At 54.4% G+C, this 20,720-nt stretch overlaps 2 protein-coding genes and 1 pseudogene across 2 annotated transcripts in view; 1 reads left to right on the top strand and 2 right to left on the bottom strand.

Annotated features, from left to right (window-relative positions):
* The window catches only part of LOC112114895 (olfactory receptor 4Q3-like), a 34,126-nt gene extending 33,012 nt beyond the window's left edge, over positions 1–1,114 (bottom strand). The window contains exon 1 of the mRNA XM_029911727.1: positions 1,043–1,114. Coding sequence (XP_029767587.1) covers positions 1,043–1,114 — 72 coding nt within the window. The remainder of the gene's footprint in view (positions 1–1,042) is intronic.
* Positions 1,115–1,759: 645 nt separating this feature from the next.
* On the top strand, positions 1,760–9,161 carry LOC112114897 (tetratricopeptide repeat protein 5). Its single transcript, XM_026652446.1, has 10 exons — positions 1,760–1,838; positions 4,489–4,621; positions 5,042–5,253; positions 5,495–5,645; positions 6,155–6,246; positions 6,355–6,411; positions 6,852–6,998; positions 7,083–7,297; positions 7,755–7,899; positions 8,724–9,161. The coding sequence occupies exons 1-10, from the start codon at positions 1,788–1,790 to the stop codon at positions 8,841–8,843; spliced, it is 1,323 nt and encodes a 440-aa protein (XP_026508231.1). The 5' UTR covers positions 1,760–1,787; the 3' UTR covers positions 8,844–9,161.
* A 5,029-nt stretch (positions 9,162–14,190) lies between these two features.
* LOC112114898 lies at positions 14,191–15,109 on the bottom strand (annotated as a pseudogene).
* Positions 15,110–20,720: the final 5,611 nt, after the last annotated feature.

Raw genomic sequence — 20,720 nt, 5'->3', positions numbered from 1 at the left:
ATTGGTTCATGCAGTGTTTGGTCAGCCTGCATGTAACTGCAGCTGGGTGTGTCCCTGCCTGTGCATATGCTGGTGAGAGTGTAAATCTGGGAGTGGTCTACAGCTTGTCACAGAAGCACAGTGTGAGTGGAATCCCAGTTCCAGGTGGCACCCCAGGGGAAACCCGTCACAGCTTCAACCCCATGCATCAGGAGTCAGGGCACAACGCCTGGAGCAGGGAACAGAGCCCAGCCAGCCCCATGGGACAGGAGCTGCTTCAACCAGGACATGGCGGTTGGTGTCAAAGCATCAAAGCAGGACAGTCCCACAAAACCCAAGACTGTTGGGAGGTCTGTAGGGCTGTCACCTCTGAGATGCAAAAACATGGGACAGCTGCGATGGTCCTGAGCCCATCACACTGGACAGCTGGTAGCGTGTACCAGGCTCACAGACCGACTTTCCAGGACAGCTACGAAGGGACGATCCTGGAGAAACACAGATATTGGCAACCCTAGCAGGGCATGGAATTAAAAAGGGATCCCAGGAGTGGGCGAGGTGGGCAGTGTGGGGACCCCAGGCTAGGCTGTAGAGGGCTGGTAAATGGGGGGAGGTGTGGGGACCAATGCCAGCAGTGTGTGTGTGTGTGTGATGCAATGCAGGGACTCTGTGTGTGTGTGTGTGTAGGAATGTAGGGATTGTGTGTGTATGGGGGGAAGGAATGCAGGGGCTGTGTAGGATGTTGCAATACAGGAGGTGTGGGGGGAGGTAGCAATTAGGGCTGTGTGTGTGTGTGTGTGTGTGCAGAGCAATGCAGGGGCTGTGTGTATGCAAAGCAATGTAGGGTTTGTGGGGGGTGTAGTGCAGGAGCTGTGTGTGTGCAGAGCAATGTAGGGGTTGTGGGGGGAGTGCAGTGCAGGAGCTGTGTATGCAGAGCAATGTAGGGGTTGTGGGGGTGTGTGTGCAGTGCAGGAGCTGTGTGTGTGCAGTGCAGGAGCTGTGTGTGTGCAGATCAAGGTAGGGCAGGGGTTCTCAAACTGGGGGCAGGGCCAGCTTTAGGACCTACGGGTCCCGCTTGGAATACCCGGCGGCGGTCCGGGTCTTCGGTGGCACTTTGGCTGCGGGACGTCCGCTCCATGTCTTCCGCGGCACTGAAGGACCCCCCACCGCCGAAATGCCGCCGAAGACCCTGGAGCGAACCCCCCCCCTCCCCCGCCGCTGAAATGCCACCTGAGCAGACCGCTGCCAGGTGAGCCTAAGGCGTGGGGCCCTCTTACCCGCGGGGCCTGATTCCAGGGAATCGGCCTAAAGCCGTCGCTGACTGGGGGTTGGGACCCCTCAGGTTGTCACGAGGTTATTACCTGGGGGGGGTCGCAAGCTGTCAACCTCCACCCCAAACCCCGCTTGCCTCCAGCATTTATAATGGTGTTAAATATATGAAAAACTGTGTTTAATTTATTACGGGGGGGGGGTCACACTAGGCTTGCTATGTGAAAGGGGTTGCCAGTAAAAAAGGTTGAGACCCACTGATGTAGGGGCTGTGTGTGTGCAGAGCAATGTAGGGGCTGTGAGCATGTTTGTGTGTGGGTGTGGAGGGGGGGTGTTGCAAGGGAGGGCAGTGTAGGGGCTGTGAGCCTGTGTGTGTGTGTGTGGGGGGGTGTTGCAAGGGAGGGGCTGCGTGGGGGGGGGGGCAGAGCGAGCTGCTGTGCAGCATTCCCCCGCCAGCCCCGTAGATGTCCCTGCTCTGTCCGCAGCCCAGCCAGGAGCGCGCGCTTAGGCCGAGGCGGAGGAAGGGGCGGAGCTCGGCGATCATGGCTGAGGAGGAAGGAGAAGGAAATTACCAGGCCTTGCAAACTCTGCAGGTACCGGAGGGGCTGCTGAGTGGCCGCGGCCAGGGGGGCGAACTCTGCGTCGGCCGGCTCCTGCGGGCTGTGAGACACACACCGATCCCCCCGATACACACACACAGAGCAATGCGCAGACACACCGATCCACATAACACACCGATCCCCACCCCCCCCCCGATACACACACACACAGCAATGCACAGACACACCGATCCACATAACACACCGATCCCCACCCACCCCCGATACACACATACAGAGCAATGCACAGACACACCGATACACACACACACAGAGCAATGCACAGACACACCGATACACATAACACACCGATCCCCACCCACCCCCGATACACACACACAGAGCAATGCACAGACACACCGATCCACACAACACACCGATCCCCACCCCCCCCGATACACACACACACACACACAGCAATGCACAGACACACCGATCCACATAACACACCGATCCCCACCCACCCCCGATACACACACACACACACACACACACACACACAGCAATGCACAGACACACCGATCCACATAACACACCGATCCCCACCCACCCCCGATACACACATACAGAGCAATGCACAGACACACCGATACACACACACACAGAGCAATGCACAGACACACCGATACACATAACACACCGATCCCCACCCACCCCCGATACACACACACAGAGCAATGCACAGACACACCGATACACATACACACACCGATCCCCACCCCCCCGATACACACACACACAGTAATGCACAGACACATCGATACACATACACACACCGATCCCCATCCCCCGATACACGCGCACACAGAAATGCACACACATACCGACGCACACAAAGCAGTGCGCACATACGCACACCAATCCATACACACACACACACGAGAAAAGCACAGACACATCAATGCCTGCACACAGCGATGCACACACACACACCCTCTCTCATCCCTGCACACACACCAGTGCACACTGATCCCTGCACGCACACGATGCACCCACACAATGACACACACCTGCACTGATCACTCTGCATCCACACCAATACACACACTGATCCGTGCACAAACGCACAGCGAGATTCACACACACACACAAACCCTTGTGTTACATGCACACACATACACACACACACAGCCTTGCCCTATATCTCCCTTACACTGCCCTCTGCCTTTGCAATCCCTGTGTCTGAATTAACCTCTCCCTTTTGCCATATGTTTTTCCCTGCACCCTCTCTCTGAGCATCTGGGTGGGTTTAGCCATTTTCATTTTGCTATTTAAAGCCCCCAGTCCAAGATGGGTGCAAATAACAGGCCTGTAATGGGAAACAGCCTGTAAAATGCCCTGGGATGTAACATTTGTACACTGCCTTTATTAACTGTCTACTGGGTTTGTCATTAAAATCATTAGCAGAGGGAGGGGTCTGACTGTGTTGGGGTCACTGAGATTTTGGGCAATAAGAGGCTGTCTGGGGCACTAGACTTGGGTCCCATTTCCACTTTCACCATTTTGCTTGGGGAAGTCACTTCTCCCTCTGTGCCTCCCTTTCCCTGTCTATAAAATGGGGATAATGGTCATTCCTTTGCCTGTTTAGACAGGGGAGCTTTTCAGAGCAGGATCTGTCTCCCACTGTGTCTGTGCAGTGCCCAGCACAATAGGGGGTCTCTTTCGTGGTCTGTGCAGTGCCTGGCACAATGGGGCCCTGATTTTGGTCGGGATCTCTGCAGTGTCGGGCACAATGGGGGCCCTGATCTCGGTCGGGGTCTGTGCCGCACCCGGCACAATGGGGCCCTGATCTCAGTCGAGGTCTGTGCAGCGCCAGGCACGATGTGTGCTCTGACGTTGGACAAGCGCTAGCATAAGACATATTATTAATAATAACAGTGGTGAAAGCCATGAGAGGCCTGTACGTCAGGTGGTAGGGCTCATATCTACAGATTGATCCTCTGGGCACCTAGAATGACACCGAAGTGTGATCATGGCTCGCTGGGTACCACACAGACCCCTAATAAGGTCCTGTTGTGCCAAGTGCTTCCCAGACCCTGACTGAAGTGAGGGCCCCTTGTGCCGGATGCTGCACAGACCCACAGTGAGACAGTGCCTCCCTGAAGAACTTGTCATCTAAAATTGATGAGATCTGAACTGCGTATTGGATTGGGAAGCCCAGTTCCCATTAATTAGCTCTCTGGAGCTGGGATGTTGTTTTGTTCTGTGTTTGTACAACATCTAGCGCAGAGGGGCCCTGGGCCATGACTGGGGCTCCTAGTCACTATGGTAATACATATAATAATGGGAACTGATTTCCAAATTCCTTAGCCAGCTTTGAAAATCCCAACCGAGGCACAGAGAGATTCAGTTACATGGATTTGCAAATGAGACCAAAGGAGTTAGGAGCCCAATTGGCTTTCACTGTCATTTGGGGGCCTCATTCCTTTAAAATTCCTAGCCTAATGACTTATCCAAGGTTACTGGAATAGTCTCTGGTAAAGCTGGGCTTTGAACCCAGGTTTCTTGAGTGTTGGTCCAGTGCCTTAACCGCCAGGCTACATGCCCCCTTAGGTAGCTGCTGCTGCTGCTGCTAGGGTGTAGTTTACCGATGTGATCGTTCCCACCCCTGCCCCTTTCACTCACCTGTCCCTCATCCTCACAGGAATTGGTCGATGGCCTGTACTATTTCCGGGATCATTACTTTGAAAGCCATGGTGTGGAGGATGCTGGGCGAAAGCAGCAGGACATTCTGGAGGAAATGGAGAAAACGCTACAGCAGATGGGCGAGATAGATGGTAACCGGGTATAAGAGGGAAATGCACCCCCTGCCCTAGAGGGGAAAACCTGGCATCCCATTTCCCACCCCCATGAGCTAGCCAGTCCCAAACCCTGGGGCTGGATTGGAGCTGGCACACCCTAGAGGGGTAAGGCCCCATGCCCCATTCCTCACCCCCCCGAGCCAGCCAGTCCCAAACCCTGGGGCTGGATTGGAGCTGGCACACCCTAGAGGGGTAAGGCCCCATGCCCCATTCCTCACCCCCCTGAGCCAACCAGTCTCCCACCCTAGGGCTGGATTGGAGCTGGCAACCCTAGAGGGGAAAGGGACCAGTGTCCCATTTCTCACCTCCTGAGCCAGCCAGCCAGCCCGCTGCCCTGGGACTGGAGGAGATTTGTGCCACAGGCTATGCCCTCCCTTTGCGGCTCTGTCTCTCCAGGCTGTTCCCAGGGCCGGGCTCGGGCGCTGATGCTGAAGGGGAAGGCTCTGAATGTTATACCCGACTACAACCCCAAGGCTGAGGAGCTGCTGGCCAAGGCTGTGAAGCTGGACCCGGAGCTGGTGGAGGCCTGGAACCAGCTGGGCGAGACCTACTGGAAAAAGGGCGACATCACAGCAGCCCACACCTGCTTCTCTGGGGCCCTGGGGCATGTGAGTTGAGGGGCTGGGTAGCTGGGGCCAAGGGGCCGATCTGGGGGGAGGGGCGCGGGGGGGCTGGGCTGAGGGGCTGATCCCGGGAAGTGGAGACAGGGCTGTCTGGGCTGAGGGGCCGATTCAGGGGAGGGGAGGGAAGGGGAGACAGAGCTGGCTGATCTGAGGGCAGAGGAGTCGTGGGTGGGGAGGCGGGAAGCCGGGCTGAGTGCTGACCATGGCTCCTTGTCTCCCCCCATAGCGGAAGAACAAGGTCTCGCTGCAGAATCTGTCCATGGTGCTGCGGCAGCTGCGAGTGGAGAGCACAGAGCAGCATGCCCAGAATGTCATGGACAGTGTCCGGCAGGCCAAGCTGGCTGTCCAGATGGACGTGCGGGATGGCCGCTCGTGGTGTGAGTGACAGCCCCTTTCCCTCCCCCAGGCACCGCTCCTGCCCACTCCCTGCTTCAAGGGACACTGGGACCCAACGTGGTACCAGCTGGGAGGGGCTCAGGCTTCTCAGTATGCTCTGCAACTTCCTGCCCTTCACCTGACTTGGGGGGAGGATAATATACCCCAGCGATATCCCTACATTCAACCCTTCATTCTCAGTTATGTCCCACCATCCCTCCATCCTCAGCTATATTCATCCCCAGCTATATCCATCCCTCCATCCATTCAACCCTCCATCCTCAATGTCCCGCCATCCCTCCATCCTCAGCTGTAGCCATCCATTCCCCTCAGCTATATCCCTCCACCCATCCATCCTCAGCTATAGCCATCCTGCCACCCATCCTCAGCTGTAGTCATCCATCAATCCTCTATTCTCAGCTATATGCCTCCAACCAGCCAGCTGTTCATCTTCTTTGATGTCCTCTGTCCATGTGTTCTCCTTACTAACCTCCATGTCTCTCTGCCGCAGATATCCTGGGAAATGCCTACCTCTCGCTGTTCTTCAACACAGGCCAGAACCCCAGTATCTCCCAGCAGGCCCTAAGTGCCTATGGCCAGGCGGTAGGTACTGCCCTGTCTTCTACTGGTTGCAAGGGAGCCTTGTGGTGCAGGGAGCAGGGCAGAAGGCTCAATGGGGGCGCTCAGATGTTGATTTCCTTTCCACACTAGGAAAAGGTGGATCCTACAGCATCCTGTAACCCGGACCTGCACCTCAACAGAGCTACGGTGAGAAGGTGGGAGGGAGGGGAGTGGAAGGTGTGACTGAAAGGTGTTGGGGGCTCAGGAGGGGCACTCTCCCCTGGCAGGCAGTGCCAGCATCAGTGCCTCAGTGTGGTTTTAGGGGGCTCTGTGTCCCTGTGTCTGCTGCCCCCTGCTGGATGGAATGAGCCCTGTAATTTCTGGTCTAACCACTAGACCCCTCTCCCCTCCCAGAGCCAGGAATTGAACCCAGGAATACCAATTCCCTGCACACACTGCTCTAACCCAGTGGGCTTCCCCCTACCTCCCTCACACCTTGAGCCAGGAATGGAAACCAGGAGTTCTGGCTCCCAGCCCCCTCACTCTAACCCACTAGACCCCCTCAGGCCTGCGGTAGAACCCAGGAGTCCTGGTGCCAAGCCTCACTGCTGTAACCATAGCGCTATGCTGTGTTTCTCTTGGGTCAGCTGCATAAATATGAGGAGAATTACACGGAGGCCCTGGAGGGGTTTTCCCGTGCAGCAGCCCTTGACCCAGCCTGGCCCGAACCCCGGCTGCGCCAGCAGCAGCTTCTGGATTTCCTGGAGCGACTCACCAGCCTCCTGGAGAACAAGGTAGAGCATCTCCCCTGCTCCCTGCCTGGCTTACAGGGAGATATGTCTCAGTCAGTGACCCTGCCCTCCTTCCTCCCCCTGCAGGGCAAAGTGAAGGTTAAGAAGCTGCAGAGCATGCTGGGAAGCCTGCGCCCATCCCAGCTGGGCCCCTGTGGGGACGGGCAGTACCAGGGGTCCTCAGGCCAGAAGGTGGCACTGGAGCATCGGCTCCTGAGCGCCCTGCAGCCGGGTGTGAACACTGGGGCCGTAGTGCTCGGCAGGGTGGTCTTCAGCCTCACCACGGACGAGAAGGTGCCCTTGTGAGTACCACCTGTCCATCCATCCATCTTTAGTGCTTTCTGTTGATGTTGTCTATCCTCCTGCTGTCCATCTGTCAGTCCTGAGCTATGTCTATCCGTCCATCCTGCTGTCCATCTGTTAGTCCTGAGCCCTATCCATCCTGCTGTCCATCTGTCTGTCCTGAGCTCTGTCCTCCATCCATCCTGCTGTCCATCTGTCTGTCCTGAGTTCTGTCCATCTGTCCAGCCTGCTGTCCATCTGTCAGTCCTGAGCTCTGTCCATCCTTCTGTCCAGCTGTCAGTCCTGAGCTCCATCCATCCATCCATGTTTCCTCAGTTCTGTACACCCATCCAACCATTCTCATAGCCATCCATGTGGCCTTCCATCCATCCATCTATGCATCCTCAGTACCATCCATCCGCCCCTTCACCTCCTGTCCCATCACCTTACTCACACTCTCGCCTGGTTTTCTGGCAGCACGTTCGGCTTGGCTGACTCCAAGGGCCCCTGTTTTGCTGTCACTGTCTATAACATGGTCCAGAGCTGGGGTGTGCTCATCGGCGACTCAGTGGCCATCCCTGAGCCACACCTCCGGCATCACCACGTCCAGCACCAAGGCAAGGTGAGTGTGGCCCGGTCCTCCTTGCCCCAGGCTTAGTGCTGGAGTGATTCCTAGGCCTGGCCCTGCAGGAGGAGGGATATGGGACGTCGCCAGAGACAGGTTGATACAGGACTGTAGCCCTTCGTCAGTTTAAGGGTTAACCCCCACCCTTTCCTCATGCCCCCCCTCCACCTGTTGTTTCTTTCCACTCCCACTGTGGTGGCGGGAGGCATGAATGAACTTGACACTTCCTGTCTGCTACTTGCATCACTTCCTATGTGAGCTGTTAGACCTCAGTTATAGGGCCACAGATGCCAGAGTGATGGGGCCTTTCTCACAGCAGCTGGGGGCAATGTGTCTTTCCCAGCCCCCTTGTTATGGGGTAGAGGTGGAAGTGCCTTTAAATTGGGGGAGGGGGGTTGCAATTCTCTACCCCAATATTCACCCCGACGTCCAGGGAAGCATAAGCCCACTAGCTGCCCAGCAGGGAAAGAGTTAATTTTGACACTGTTGCTGGGAGACTGGGCACCTCCTCCCTCACTAGAGCACATCTCAGTCTTCTGCAGGAAGGCGGGAGGACGACACACTGGCTCTTCAGGTTTTTACAGCTGCCTAGGTTTTTGGGCTCCTGACATCTGTTAAATTTGGGCACCCAGATCCCTTAGGCAGGTTTAAAAACCTAAGCACATGAAATGAAAATCACCATCAGTAGGCGTTAACAGTGGAATTTGCCCTGCCTCATAGATGGGTGGGAAAATTTCAACACATGATGTGCAAACAGTCATTAGTAGGATTCAGAGCTAACCGCCTTCTGACTGACTTCTCTGTCTCCACGGTACTCCCAGAGCTTCTCCTTCCCTGGGATCCGTGTGGAGACCCCACTCCTGCTGGTGGTGAACGGCAAGATGCAGGGACCTGGCACCCAGGCGGCAGCTACTGTGGCATACCGAGCGCAGAGCGAATGATGCCGTGGGGAGGGAATGTGCAAAGATAGCTCCTTGCCCTCGGATGCTGCTGCTGGAGGGGTTGGACTTGTCCTGCTGTCTGCTGCCCCCTGGTGGATCCCATGACTATAATGGCTTGGAGAGGCTTGTGGGGCCAGCAGGGGATTTACAACTGGGTATTGAGGCAAAGGATGGGGACTGAGAATGGGGTGATCCCTGCCCCCTACAAAGAGGGACAGAGGTCCCTCTTTTCCCATTCTCTCTCCACTCAACATGGTCCTCTTTCCCATGGCAACGAGCTCTACCCAGGCTCTGCCCCGATACCCCAATAAACCACTCCAATGGACTGATCCCAGCTGTGAAGTAATTGCACTGGGACTAGGAGACCCCTACCAAGCCCACCAATGCCTCCTCCCTCTGCATCTGTGCCCTGCCCTTTCTCCTCTCCTTTTCCACACTCCCCCTTCCTGTCTCCTTCCCATGGACTGGAATCACTGGCCCCAACCCCCCTCAGTTTGTGTGGCTTATGACGTGGGGACATTCAAAGGTGATTAAGGGGTGTTGTAGGTGCCTAGTCCCTGTGGGTTTGGGGGTTGGACTTTTTTAGGGCTCTTTCACAGTGGGTCTGGCTTGGGGCCCTGCTCTCTGTGTGTACAGAGCAGGTCTGCCCCGAGGCCCTGATCTCTGTGTCTACAGAGCGGGTCTGGCCCGAGGCCCTGCTCTCTCCGTGTGTACAGAGTGGGTCTGGCCCGGGGCCCTGCTCTCTCTGTGTGTACAGAGCGGGTCTGGCCCGAGGCCCTGCTCTCTCTGTGTGTACAGAGCGGGTCTGGCCCGAGGCCCTGCTCTCTCCGTGTGTACAGAGCGGGTATGGCCCGAGGCCCTGGTCTCTGTGTGTACAGAGTGGTGGTATATTTATTTTGGAAGGTTCATTTTGTTTTATAATTTTATATGTTTAAAGGTTTGTTTTTTTCTTTTGTAATGAATAAAATCTGTTATCGATGAGGTTCGTGGTCAGTGAGTCCTGTCAGTCCATCCATCCCCCTACACAACCACCTCTCTGTCTGTCTCTTTAACTACTGTTCGATGTTCATGATGTATCGATTATTTCTCTCAGGAAGGCAAATGGAGATGCAGCCCTGGTCAGCTCTGACTCTGAGCAGCTGGTCAAGCCCCTGGGACTAAGGCAGCCCCATAATGCAGAGGGAAAACTACTCAGATAGAAGAGGTGACTCGGGAAGATCCACAGAGAGTTTAGACAGTGAGTAGACACCAGTGGCTGGCCCATGTCAGTCGACTCAGGCTCCTGGGACTCAGGTTGTGGGGCTGTTTCACTGCTGTGTAGATGTCAGGGCTCTAGGACCCTGTGAAGTTGGAGGGTCCTAGCTATCTAGTTGCTGTGTAGGCATACCCTTATATCCTCCAAATGCCCCTCAGCTGCTGCCTAACCTGGTGGGTCCCTAAATTGCTGTCAGTGGACCTGCACCAGTCCCCTCAGTCCTGACCCCTTGCTCAGTCTAAGCCCTGGAGGAGGAGGGAATGCTCCTGTGTACTCTAGAGCAACGGTTCTCAACCTTTTTTCATTGGTGGGCTCCTAAAAAGTTTCGAATGGCGATGCAGACCCCTTTGGAAATTTCGAGTGGCAGCATGGAGCCCGTTGGAAATCTATCGTCTGTACATATAGCTGGATTCTGGTCAGTCTGTTTTCAGTCTGTCTTTCGCGGACCCTGGAGATATAGTACGTAGGCCCCCCCAGCACCGGGTGAGAACCATTTCTCTGGAGCTCTGTGGTTGGAGCACTTACCTAGGGTGAGGGAGACCCCAGTTGAGATCCTCACTCTAGGGTCCTGCCTGCTGGGCGATTCTGGGGTGGGGGGCGCATTCTGATCCGGGGGGCGCATTCTGATCCGGGTCTTTTCGAAGCCTCCTATGGGTGTCAAATAACCAAGCACCCGCGAGCTGGTGGGACTGACTCTATAGGCCAGTGGTTAGGGCATCCAGCCAGGAGGGGGAAAGTCAGGCTCAAGTCCCTGAGCCAAGGACTGCATCATACAAAGTGGAACAGCAGAGACCAAGAGCCAGCTCTGCTGCACAGCCCAGCGCCCCTGCACGGTGGGAGACCTGCAGACAAATATCCTGGAAGTTCCCCCTTAGTGGGCCGGCCCCAAGGATCCACCCAGCTCCAGAGGGCCAGGCTTCCGCGTCTCGGCCTGGGGGCGCCAGTGATCCCTGTCTCTTTCTGGGGTTCCTTGGCTGGGCCAAACTCCTGGGAGAGGCTTGTTCCATCCCTGCAGGGCGCAGTGTCCTCAGGCCGGATCTGCAGCAATACCAGGCAGCCTTTTCAACCCAAGGGGACCCTTTATCAGTCCTCTGGCTGCAGGCCGCCAGGTTTTGGGTTATTAGGAGGGAGGCAGGCTTGGGTTACAGTTCCTGTTGGTGAGAGCCGGGCCTGTCCATGCCCTGCTCCCCCACACTCCATTCTGCTCTCTTTGGCCCTCAGTCCCCAGCACACGAGTTACCTGGGTGAGCCCAGCTCTCATTGACCCAGTCACCTGCCCCCTCCATGTCTTTGTCCTCCGGACACAGCCACCAACACGTTCAGCTGGCTCTGCAGCTAGGGGTTCGTCTTGAGGCCCTGAGGTTCCCCGCGTCTCTCTAGGGTCTTCCATCCCAATGTGTTTGTTCCAGTCCAGAAGGTCCTAGTGGCTCTGTGAATACCTGGCCTGGTCTGTCACGGCCCAGGGAAAGATCTGATTCCTTCCCCCAGGGGGCAAGCGCCGCCAAGGGGATCAGCACAGAGCCTTACAGATGGTTCGTAAAAGGATTTAGGCAAATTCACAGGTTCGTCCTAGGTTCCTGCCTCCCGCAGAGGGGTCCCAGTTGTGATAGGCGCCTGCAACCCTTTGAAGGGTCAGACTTCGGCCCCATCCCTCTCGGCATTTCCCTTTGGTTAGTTTTGGTGGCTCCGGGCTGTAAGTACCTGTCTATCCCCATGCGTGATCTATGAAGCCTGGCCACCTACCTAGGGGCTCTGGATTGCAATGGGCAGCAGGAACCTAAATGTTAGGTGCTGCACCACTGGGTGTAAGTTACCTGTGTGGATCTAGCCCCTTATGTCTCCAGACGTGGGAAGGAGCCTGATAACTAGAGGGGTGGGGCGTGCAGGAATGACAATGGGGACAAGGGAACTTTTCAAGTGATTTCCTCCCCCCGCTCCTCTTCATGGGCTGTCAGGTGCTGGGTTCATCCCTGCTGGAGCTCCCATCTCAGAGGGGGACTGGGAGGCTTCCTGCCCCTCAGGACAGTAGCTAACCGTTCATTTCTGCGCTAGGTCTGTTCTACCGTGCCTGAGTGAGGAGAGTGGTCCCAGGACAGGGGTCTCTCACCCCATCCGCCTTGTGTTGGACCCTGATGAACTAGGCCCCCTTTCAGTAGTGACGCCCACCTGCTCTATGCAGTGGGGCCCAGGTGTAATGAGTGGGCTCATTCCCAGCAGAGCAGGGGTCCATGTGAACCTGAGACTGAATAGCTCTGCTCATTGCCAGAGACCAAGAGCTGAATGCACCCTGGAGACACAGCTCTCGTCTCCGCCTGGGACTCCCAGTCCTGACCCACCCTGTCCTGACCCACAGCCCCCACCCGTCTCCTAGCACTTGGATGAAACCAGAGGCAATCTCAGCTCAGCTCTTTAATTGGCCAGAGGCCCAAATCATCAATACCCAGAACGAAAAGAGTTAAGACATCAAAACAAGCTAATTACGCCAAGGGATTTGCAGTCTGGTCCGTGTGCTTTATTAAGTGGCTCAAACTCCCATGAAAGATAACAGATGGATGCCCCTCAGAGACGGACAGCCTCCGTTAATGCCTAAAATTGATACAGTGGGGGTGTGGGTCTAGTGGTGAGAGGGCTGGACTGGGAGCCAGGACTCTGGAGTTCTTTTACCAGCTCTCAGAGGGCAGTGGGGTCCAGTGGCTTACAGCGGGGAGGGATGGGTAGTCAGCACTCCTGGGATCTATCCATTGTTCTTGGAGAGGAGTGGGGAAGTGGGATCCAGTGGGTTAGAGCAGGGTCTGGAAGTCTGGACTCCTGGGTTAGAGTTTAAGGCTACAAGGGACCACCAGATCACCTTGTCTGACCATCTGTAGATCACAGGCCACCAACAGCACCCAGCGGTTGAAATTAGACCAAAGTAGGAGAGCCCTCAGGAAGCTAAACTGTTATGTGACACACGCAGAGAATAGCAGGGACTGATGGGCACCAGAGCCCCAGCAATAGCAGGGAAAGGGTTAAGTGAGATACACCCAGATAACCCTGATGAATGAGCTACATCCCATGCTGCAGAAGAAGGAGCAAAAACCCCAAGGTCACTGCCAATCTGATCTGGGGGGAAATTCCTTCCCCACTCCACACAGAGCAATCAATTAGACCCAGAGTATGTGAGCAAGAACCAGCCAGCCGAGCACCCGAGACAGAGAATGCTGGGTGCCACCTCAGAGCCCTGGTCCACCCGACCCGATGTCCCATCTCCAGCACTGGCCATCCCTGATGCTTTGAGAAAGAGACAACAACACAAACAACCCCTCCCATACAAAAACCCAAACTCAAACCGTTTATGTAGCTTGTTGTAAAACTAGGCAAATATTTAGATGAGTTGATGTACCCCCAGAAGACCAGGGGTACACATACCCCTAGTTGAAAACTACTAGGTTAGAACGGGGTGCTAGGATGCCTGGGTTCTACCCCTGGCTGTGGGAGGCAAGTGGGGTTGAGTGGGTTAGATTGGGGGGCTTGGACTCCTGGGTTCTATCCTTGGCTGTGAGAGGCTAGTGGGGTTGAGTCGGTTAGATTAGGGAGGCTTGGACTGCTGGCTGTGGGAGGGGAGTGCAATCCATAACATACAAGATAGCATTGCCATGAGTTGGGTTCCAGCTGTCAGTCTCTGGACATCACTGGGGCTTCTCTGGATGAACAGCAGTGAAAAGGTGGGCAGAACTTTTCCATCTGGCTCTAAGTGTGAGAACACATTGATCCAGGTAACCGCCTTGACATAAAGCTGCACAAAACAGGCAGAGATGCGAGCCAGCCTCCCCGCACATACACACAGTTTGCTCTCCTACCCCCTGCAAACACACACTGAGCAGGGCTCATTTCCTCCAGCAAGGACACACACGCACACACCCTGCTCACCTTGTGTTCTGGCTGTATCATCAGACAGGCATTTTTTTATGCTACAAGTGACCCCTAAAGGTCATGCAAAATGCTGTGTTTGGAGGGTTGGAGCCAGCACCCCTGGAGGAGAAGGGCCACATATCCCATTGCCCACCCCCATGACCGGCCAGTCCCTGCAGACTGGGGACAGAGCAGAACCCTCTACCGCTTCCCCAGCAGGGTCCTCCTCAGAGCCTCCTTCATCTCCTTGTTCCTCAGGCTGTAGATCAGCAGGTTGAGCAGGGGGGTCCCCACCACATAGAAGAGGGCTGCCATTTTCCCACTGCCCCCTGAGGCCGCCGGGCCGATGTAGTTGACAAGGTCGGAGCCCCAGAACAGGCCCACAATGGTCAGGTGCGAGGAGCAGGTGGAGAAAGCCTTGTGCCGCCCAGCCCCTGTGGGCAGCCACAGCACAGCCCTGATGATAAGCCCGTAGGAGGTCAGGGTGAAGACGGCAGTGCCAAGGATGACAAAGGCGGTCAGGGCGAAGCAGGCCTGTTCAGTCCAGGGAGCTGGGGTGCAGGAGACAGCCAGCAATGGGGCCGGGTCACAGACAAAATGATCCAGGGTGGAGCCGCAGGAGGAGAGCTGGGAGAGGAGGGTGACAGGCATATGAACCACAGGAAGCCAATGAGCCAGCAGGAGGAGGCCATCACCCAGCACCTGTGTGTGGACACGAGGACGGGGTAGCTCAGGCGGTGGCAGATGGCCACATACCTATCCAAGGCCATGACCGAGAGGAACAGGCACTAGGTGGTCCCCATGGAAAAGAAGATGTATAACTGAAAAAAGCAGGCCTGGAAGGAGATGGGGACACCGGGTCAGAGAGCATCCGTGGCACTGTGTTGGTGACATAGCAGATCTCCATCCAGGAGAAGTTCCCCAGCAGGATGTACATGGGCAGGCGTTGGAGGCGCGGGTCCCACAGCACAGCCCACACAATGCACAGGTTGTCTGCCAGCGTCCCAACATAGGTGCAGGAGAGAAGGGCACACAGGAGATTTCGGCTCAGCTGGCTCAGGGAGGGGAAACCCAGCAGGATGAACTTGATCACTGGGACGGTGTTGTTGGCTGGATTCATCCGGGAGAGGGGTCTAGTGGTTACAGTAGTAGGGACTAGCACGCATACACAGTCAGTCAGTCTCTCTCATACATATCTCATCCAAAACTCCACCTCAGAGACCTGGCCCACCTTCCAATGTCCTATCTCCAGCCATGGGCATTGCCTGGTGCTTCATATAAAGCAGATTAAAAAAAAAAAGTCACCAAAAACTCCTCTCAGAATACATGGGGTGCGGAGGTTAAAATCCCTTCCTGGGCCCTGCCAATGGCCAGCTAAATCCTGAAGCATGAGTGTTAGGAACGTTGGATGGGAATATCAAGTAGAGTCCTGCAGGAATCAGTTCTGCATCCGGTTCTGTTCAATATTTTCATCAATGATTTAGATAATAGCATAGAGAGTACACTTATAAAGTTTGTGGACGATACGAAGCTGGAAGGGGTTGCAAGTGCTTTGGAGGACAGGATTAAAATTCAAAATGATCTGGACAAACTGGAGAAATGGTCTGAACTAAATAGGATGAAATTCAATAAGGACAAACGCAAAGTGCTCCACTTAGGGAGGAACAATCAGTGGTACACATACAAAATAGGAAATGACTGCCTAGGAAGGAGTACTGCGGAAAGGGATCTGGGGGTTATAGTGGACCACAAGCTAAATATGAGTCAACAATGTAACAGTGTTGCAAAAAAAGCTAACATAATTCTGAGATGTATTAGCTGGAGTGTTGTAAGCAAGACACAAGAAGCAATTCTACTCCGTGCTGATATGGCCTCAACTGGAGTATTGAGTCCAGTTCTGGGCGCCACATTTCAGGAAAGATGTGGACAAATTGGAGAAAGTCCATAGAAGATCAAGAAAAACAATTAAAGGTCTAGAAAACATGAGCTATGAGGGAAGATTGAAAAAAATGAGTTTGTTTAGTCTGGAGAAGAGAAGAAGAGAGGGGACATGATAACAGTTTTCAAGTACACCTCTACCCTGATATAATGCGACCCGATATAACATGAATTTGGATATAACGCAGTAAAGCAGCACTCCGTGGGGGGGGGGGGAGGGCTGCGTAATCCGGCGGATCAAAGCAAGTTCGATATAACGTGGTTTCACCTATAACGCAGTAAGATTTTTTTTACTCCTGAGGACAGCGTTATATTGGGGTAGAGGTATACATAAAATGTTGTTACAAAGAGGAGGGAGATGAATTGTTCTCCTTAACCTCAGAGGATTGGACAAGAAGCAATGGGCTTAAATTGCAGCAAGGGAGGTTTAGGTTGTACATTAGGAAAAACTTCTTAACCGTCGAGGTGGTTAAGCACTAGAATAAATTGCCCAGGGAGGTTGTGGAATCTCCATCATTGGAGATTTCTAAGAGCAGGTTGGATAAACACCTGTCAGGGATGGTCTAGATAATACTTAGTCCTGCCATGAGTGCAGGGGACTGGACTAGATGACCCCTCAAGATCCCTTCCAGTCCTATGATTCTATAGAACATTAACTGGACGTGAACTCTGGGACTGCGGAGCTCTGCCTTGCACCATCACAAGCAGACCCATCATACACTCGCACTCATACATTTCTCTACCTCTCTTAAAACTAATGAAGTTGTGTGCCCCCCTGCCCCACAACTCCGACTGGGAGGCTGTTGCAAAACCTTCCCCCTTTGAATGTTAGAAACCTCCTGCTAATTTCCAGCCTGCACTTGTGCATGGCCAGGTTAGTGGTTGGAGCAGGGAGGGGTGGGCAGCAGAACAGCAGCAGCCAGGGAAGAATCGAAGCAAGAAGGAAGCTGTGTGTGAAAACCCACCTGGCTGTGAGATCTCAGCATCCTCTCTCCACCTTTGCTGTGAAGGGAGCTGGGCAAGAGGGGGTTGATATCTGCTCTTTGAGCTCCTGGGTCCCTCCTGGCACTTGGTCTCTGGGGTGTGTAAGAGCAGCCAGACCTGGATTTGATCCCTGGATGAACTGTGAGCACCCAGGGGAATACCGGGGAGAGTCGCCCCCACCCCACCTTCCACACAGCCCCAACACAAAAACGCCACAAAGATATTCCCTCACACATACCCACCACCCCCACACTGCCCTTCCTCACTCACAGCCTTCCACAGAGTGCCCCCGCAAGCCCTCCCACAATACGCACACTTATAGACCTCCTCACCACATACACAGCCCCCCACCCCCACAAACAGGACTGGGTAGGTGTCAATATGAGGCCACATTAAAAGCCCCCAGTGCCAGCCCCTTGGGCACATGGCGAATCCTGATCAGGGGTTGGCAGTACTAAGGCAGTGCTCTGTCTGCTAGGAGGTGCTGGGTTCTCTCACTCTCTCCACACACAATGCGGGGTTCATTTCCTCCAGCAGGCAGCAGCAGGGCCACACCCCACCCCTCAGCACTGAGCGAGCCATCCCCTTGCAATGTGCTTTACTGGCTGCTCCCCTGCCAGCCTTCCCCAGAGCTGGCTGCATCTCAGCAACAGGCAAAACATCTCCGTGCAGTGTCACTGCGTGGCTGTTACTGAGCTACCCTGCACCAGAGCTGGTTGCATCTCACCTGTGCTGTGTACATGGTGAAAGGGAGAAGGTGCTTTATGAACACAGGCCAAGTGTAGACTTTACACTGAGGGGGGATGATGTGTTTCTCCTTTGCCAAGCCAAGGGAAGAGCAAAACTCTTTATCGGATCTCCATTGTGTGGGTCCTATACTAAGCCGGCACCTCATTAATCATTATTATTAATTAAGTAGAAGGTTGCACACTTCCCTGCTTCTCTAGGCCAAGCTGTTCACCTGGCTGGGCCCTGTCCCCACTCTGGTCAGCCTCCAGCCCCAACTCTGGTCGGGATCCAATGGACGAGGGTGAAAATTGGAAAACTGGAAAAATTCACCATTTAAAATCAGGTTTTTCCAGTTTCTGTCAAAATAAACAGGGTAATCTCCTGGGGGCTGGCTGGAGTGGTGGGCAGGGGCCTGGCGGGGGCAGGGCCTGAATGGAATGGGGGTAACAGGCCAGGCTGGAGGGCTGGATGAAGTTCTGGTGACAGGCTGGCGGGAGTGGAGGTGAGGGGGACTGGACTGGGTGGAGAGAGGGGTCTGGTTGGAGAGGTTGGGCAGATTGGGGGTGAGGGTTGTGGCTGGGGGGTGATGGATGGAGTGGGGGGAAGGGTGTGGCTTGTATAGCCGAGCTGGGGGGTATAGACCAGGGAGCTCAGAACATGGTGACCCCTCCCTCCCCCCATGGAGAGGGACTTGGGCACCTGGGGTGGGAGGGCATATACGGGGAGCTCAGAACGGAGCTGTTCCCCCTAAAGAGAGGGACTAGTGTGGCTGGGATGTGAGGCATAGACAGGGGACCTTAGAATGGGACGATCTCCCTTGTCCCATGCTCTTTCTGCTTAGGGTGGTCCCACCTCCCCTTCCACTCAGCTAGACCCAGATTCTTCCCTGGGACCCCGATAAATCACCCCAATGGGCTGACCCATGTGGGAAGAAATCCCACTGGAATTAGGAGCCCTCTATCAAACCCATCAAAGTCCCCTTCACCTGCACCTCTTCCCTGTTCTGTCACCCCAGGGCAGTAGTGACACCTCCTACTCTGTGCAGTAGGTCCCATGTGTAATGAATGGGTTGGTTCCTAGCTGAGCAGGGGTCCACATGAACCTGAGACTGAATAGCTCTGCTCATCGCCAGAGACCAAGAGCTGAATGGATCCTGGAGACTCAGCTCCCTTCTCTGCTTGTGGTCCCCCAGTCCTGACCCACAGCCCCCACCCCTGGCATCTGTCCTCAGCTCTCTCAGGAGATGAGATAATTTTTCTTTTTAATTGCCTGGCTCCAACTTTTCAAGCAGGAGCCAGTGGTAACTTCAGCTCAGCTCTTTAATTGGCTACACCAGTGGCCCAGGTCATCAATACCCAGAGCGAGAAGCGTTCAGACATCAAAACAAGCTAATTCCGCCAAGGGATTTGCAGTCTGGTCTCTGATTTATTAAGTGGCTGTAACGCCCATGAAAGATACTGGGCAGAGAACCCTCAGAGATGGACAGCCTCTGTTAATGCCCAGAGTTGACACAGCACAGGCAGTGGGCAAGGCCGGGTCCAGGCACCAGCGGAGGAAGCACATGCCTGGGGTGGCACATGCTAAGGGGCAGCATTCCATCCATTCTTGGGGCGGCACAGTCCGAGGGTTTTTGTTTTGTTTTTTTGTTTCAGCAGTTCGGGCTTTTTTTTGCTTGGGGCGGTAGAGCCGGCCCTGGCAGTGAGTGTGAGCTCTAGTGGTCAGAGAGCTGGACTGGGAGCCAGGACTCATGGATTCTTTTTCCAGCTCTCAGAGGGCACTTGGGTCTAGTGCAGTTGTTCTCAAACTTTTGTACTGGTGACCCCTTTCACATAGCAAGTCTCTGAATGCGACCCCCCTTACAAATTAAAAAGACTTTTAAATATGTTTAATACTATTATAAATGCAGGAGGCAAAGTGGGGTTTGGAGTGGAGGCTGATAGCTCACAGCTCCCCATGTAATAAACTTATGACCCCTGAGGGGTCCCAACACCCATTTGAGAACCCCTGGTCTGGTGGGTTAGAGCAATGTGGGAAGTAGGTAGTCAGAGCTCCTGGGTTGTATCCATAGCTCTGGTAGGGGACTGGGATCTAGTGGGTTAGACCGGTGGGGTTGGGCATCTGGACACCTGGGTTAGAGTTTAAAGCCAAAATGGACCAGCAAATCACCTATTCTCAACGTCTGTAGATCTCAGGCCACCAACACTGCCTAGACCAAGGTATTACAAACCTCAGGAGGCTAAACTGTGAGGTGTCACTGATGGAGAATGGCAGGGACTGACGTGCACCAGTCTCTAAGGCCCCCACAATGGCAGGGAAATGATTAAAGGAGATACACCCAGCTCGTTCTGGCAACTGACCTGCACCCACATGCAGCAAATGAATAGGGTGACCAGATGTCCTGATTTTATAGGGACAGTCTCGATTCTTGAGGCTCTTTCTTATATAGGCACCTATTACCCCTCACTCCCGTCCCGATTTTTCACACTTGCTATCTGGTCACCCTACAAAGGAAGGTGGAAAAACCCAAGGTTACCGCCAATCTGAGCTGGGGAAAAATACCTGCCTCACCCCACATACGGTGACCAATTTGTAGCCCATGGGACTGGCTTGCCTTCATTATATTCAGCTGTAACACAAGGAACCTACAGGCTTGTATCCTTTAAGACATTAGCTTCCACAAATTAGCAGAAGTATAGTCCAGAATAGTTGGCCTGTGACATTTGGCATGGATAAATGGCCTGACAGTTACCCTTAGATTTTGGGGAACTAGGGATAGCTTATTCAATGGCAGGTAAACAGCAACCACAGGAACATGGACGTGATAACTGTCAATCTGTCTGAGGAAGAGGTGACACATAGGATCAGGAGTTAAATGGCATTAATATTCTAATCTATAGGATCAGTTCACCCTGATATTAAGAGGGCGAGGAAGTTCGATTTGGGCATAGAAGGCTGAATATGAGCATGAATATTCATAATGGCGCTCAGGCCCTATAATAGGGCAACCCACCGTGCAGATGGGGGGGCGCTTTTCCATCAATTAACCCTTCATCTCTATTGTTATCTACCATCAATCTTGG

Source organism: Terrapene carolina, unplaced genomic scaffold, assembly GCF_002925995.2.
Source record: "Terrapene carolina triunguis isolate 2854851 unplaced genomic scaffold, T_m_triunguis-2.0 Scaffold114, whole genome shotgun sequence".
Taxonomy (NCBI): Eukaryota; Metazoa; Chordata; order Testudines; family Emydidae; genus Terrapene; species Terrapene triunguis.
The sequence above is the reverse complement of the archived record's forward strand: the minus strand, read 5'-3'. Positions and strand labels throughout refer to the sequence as shown.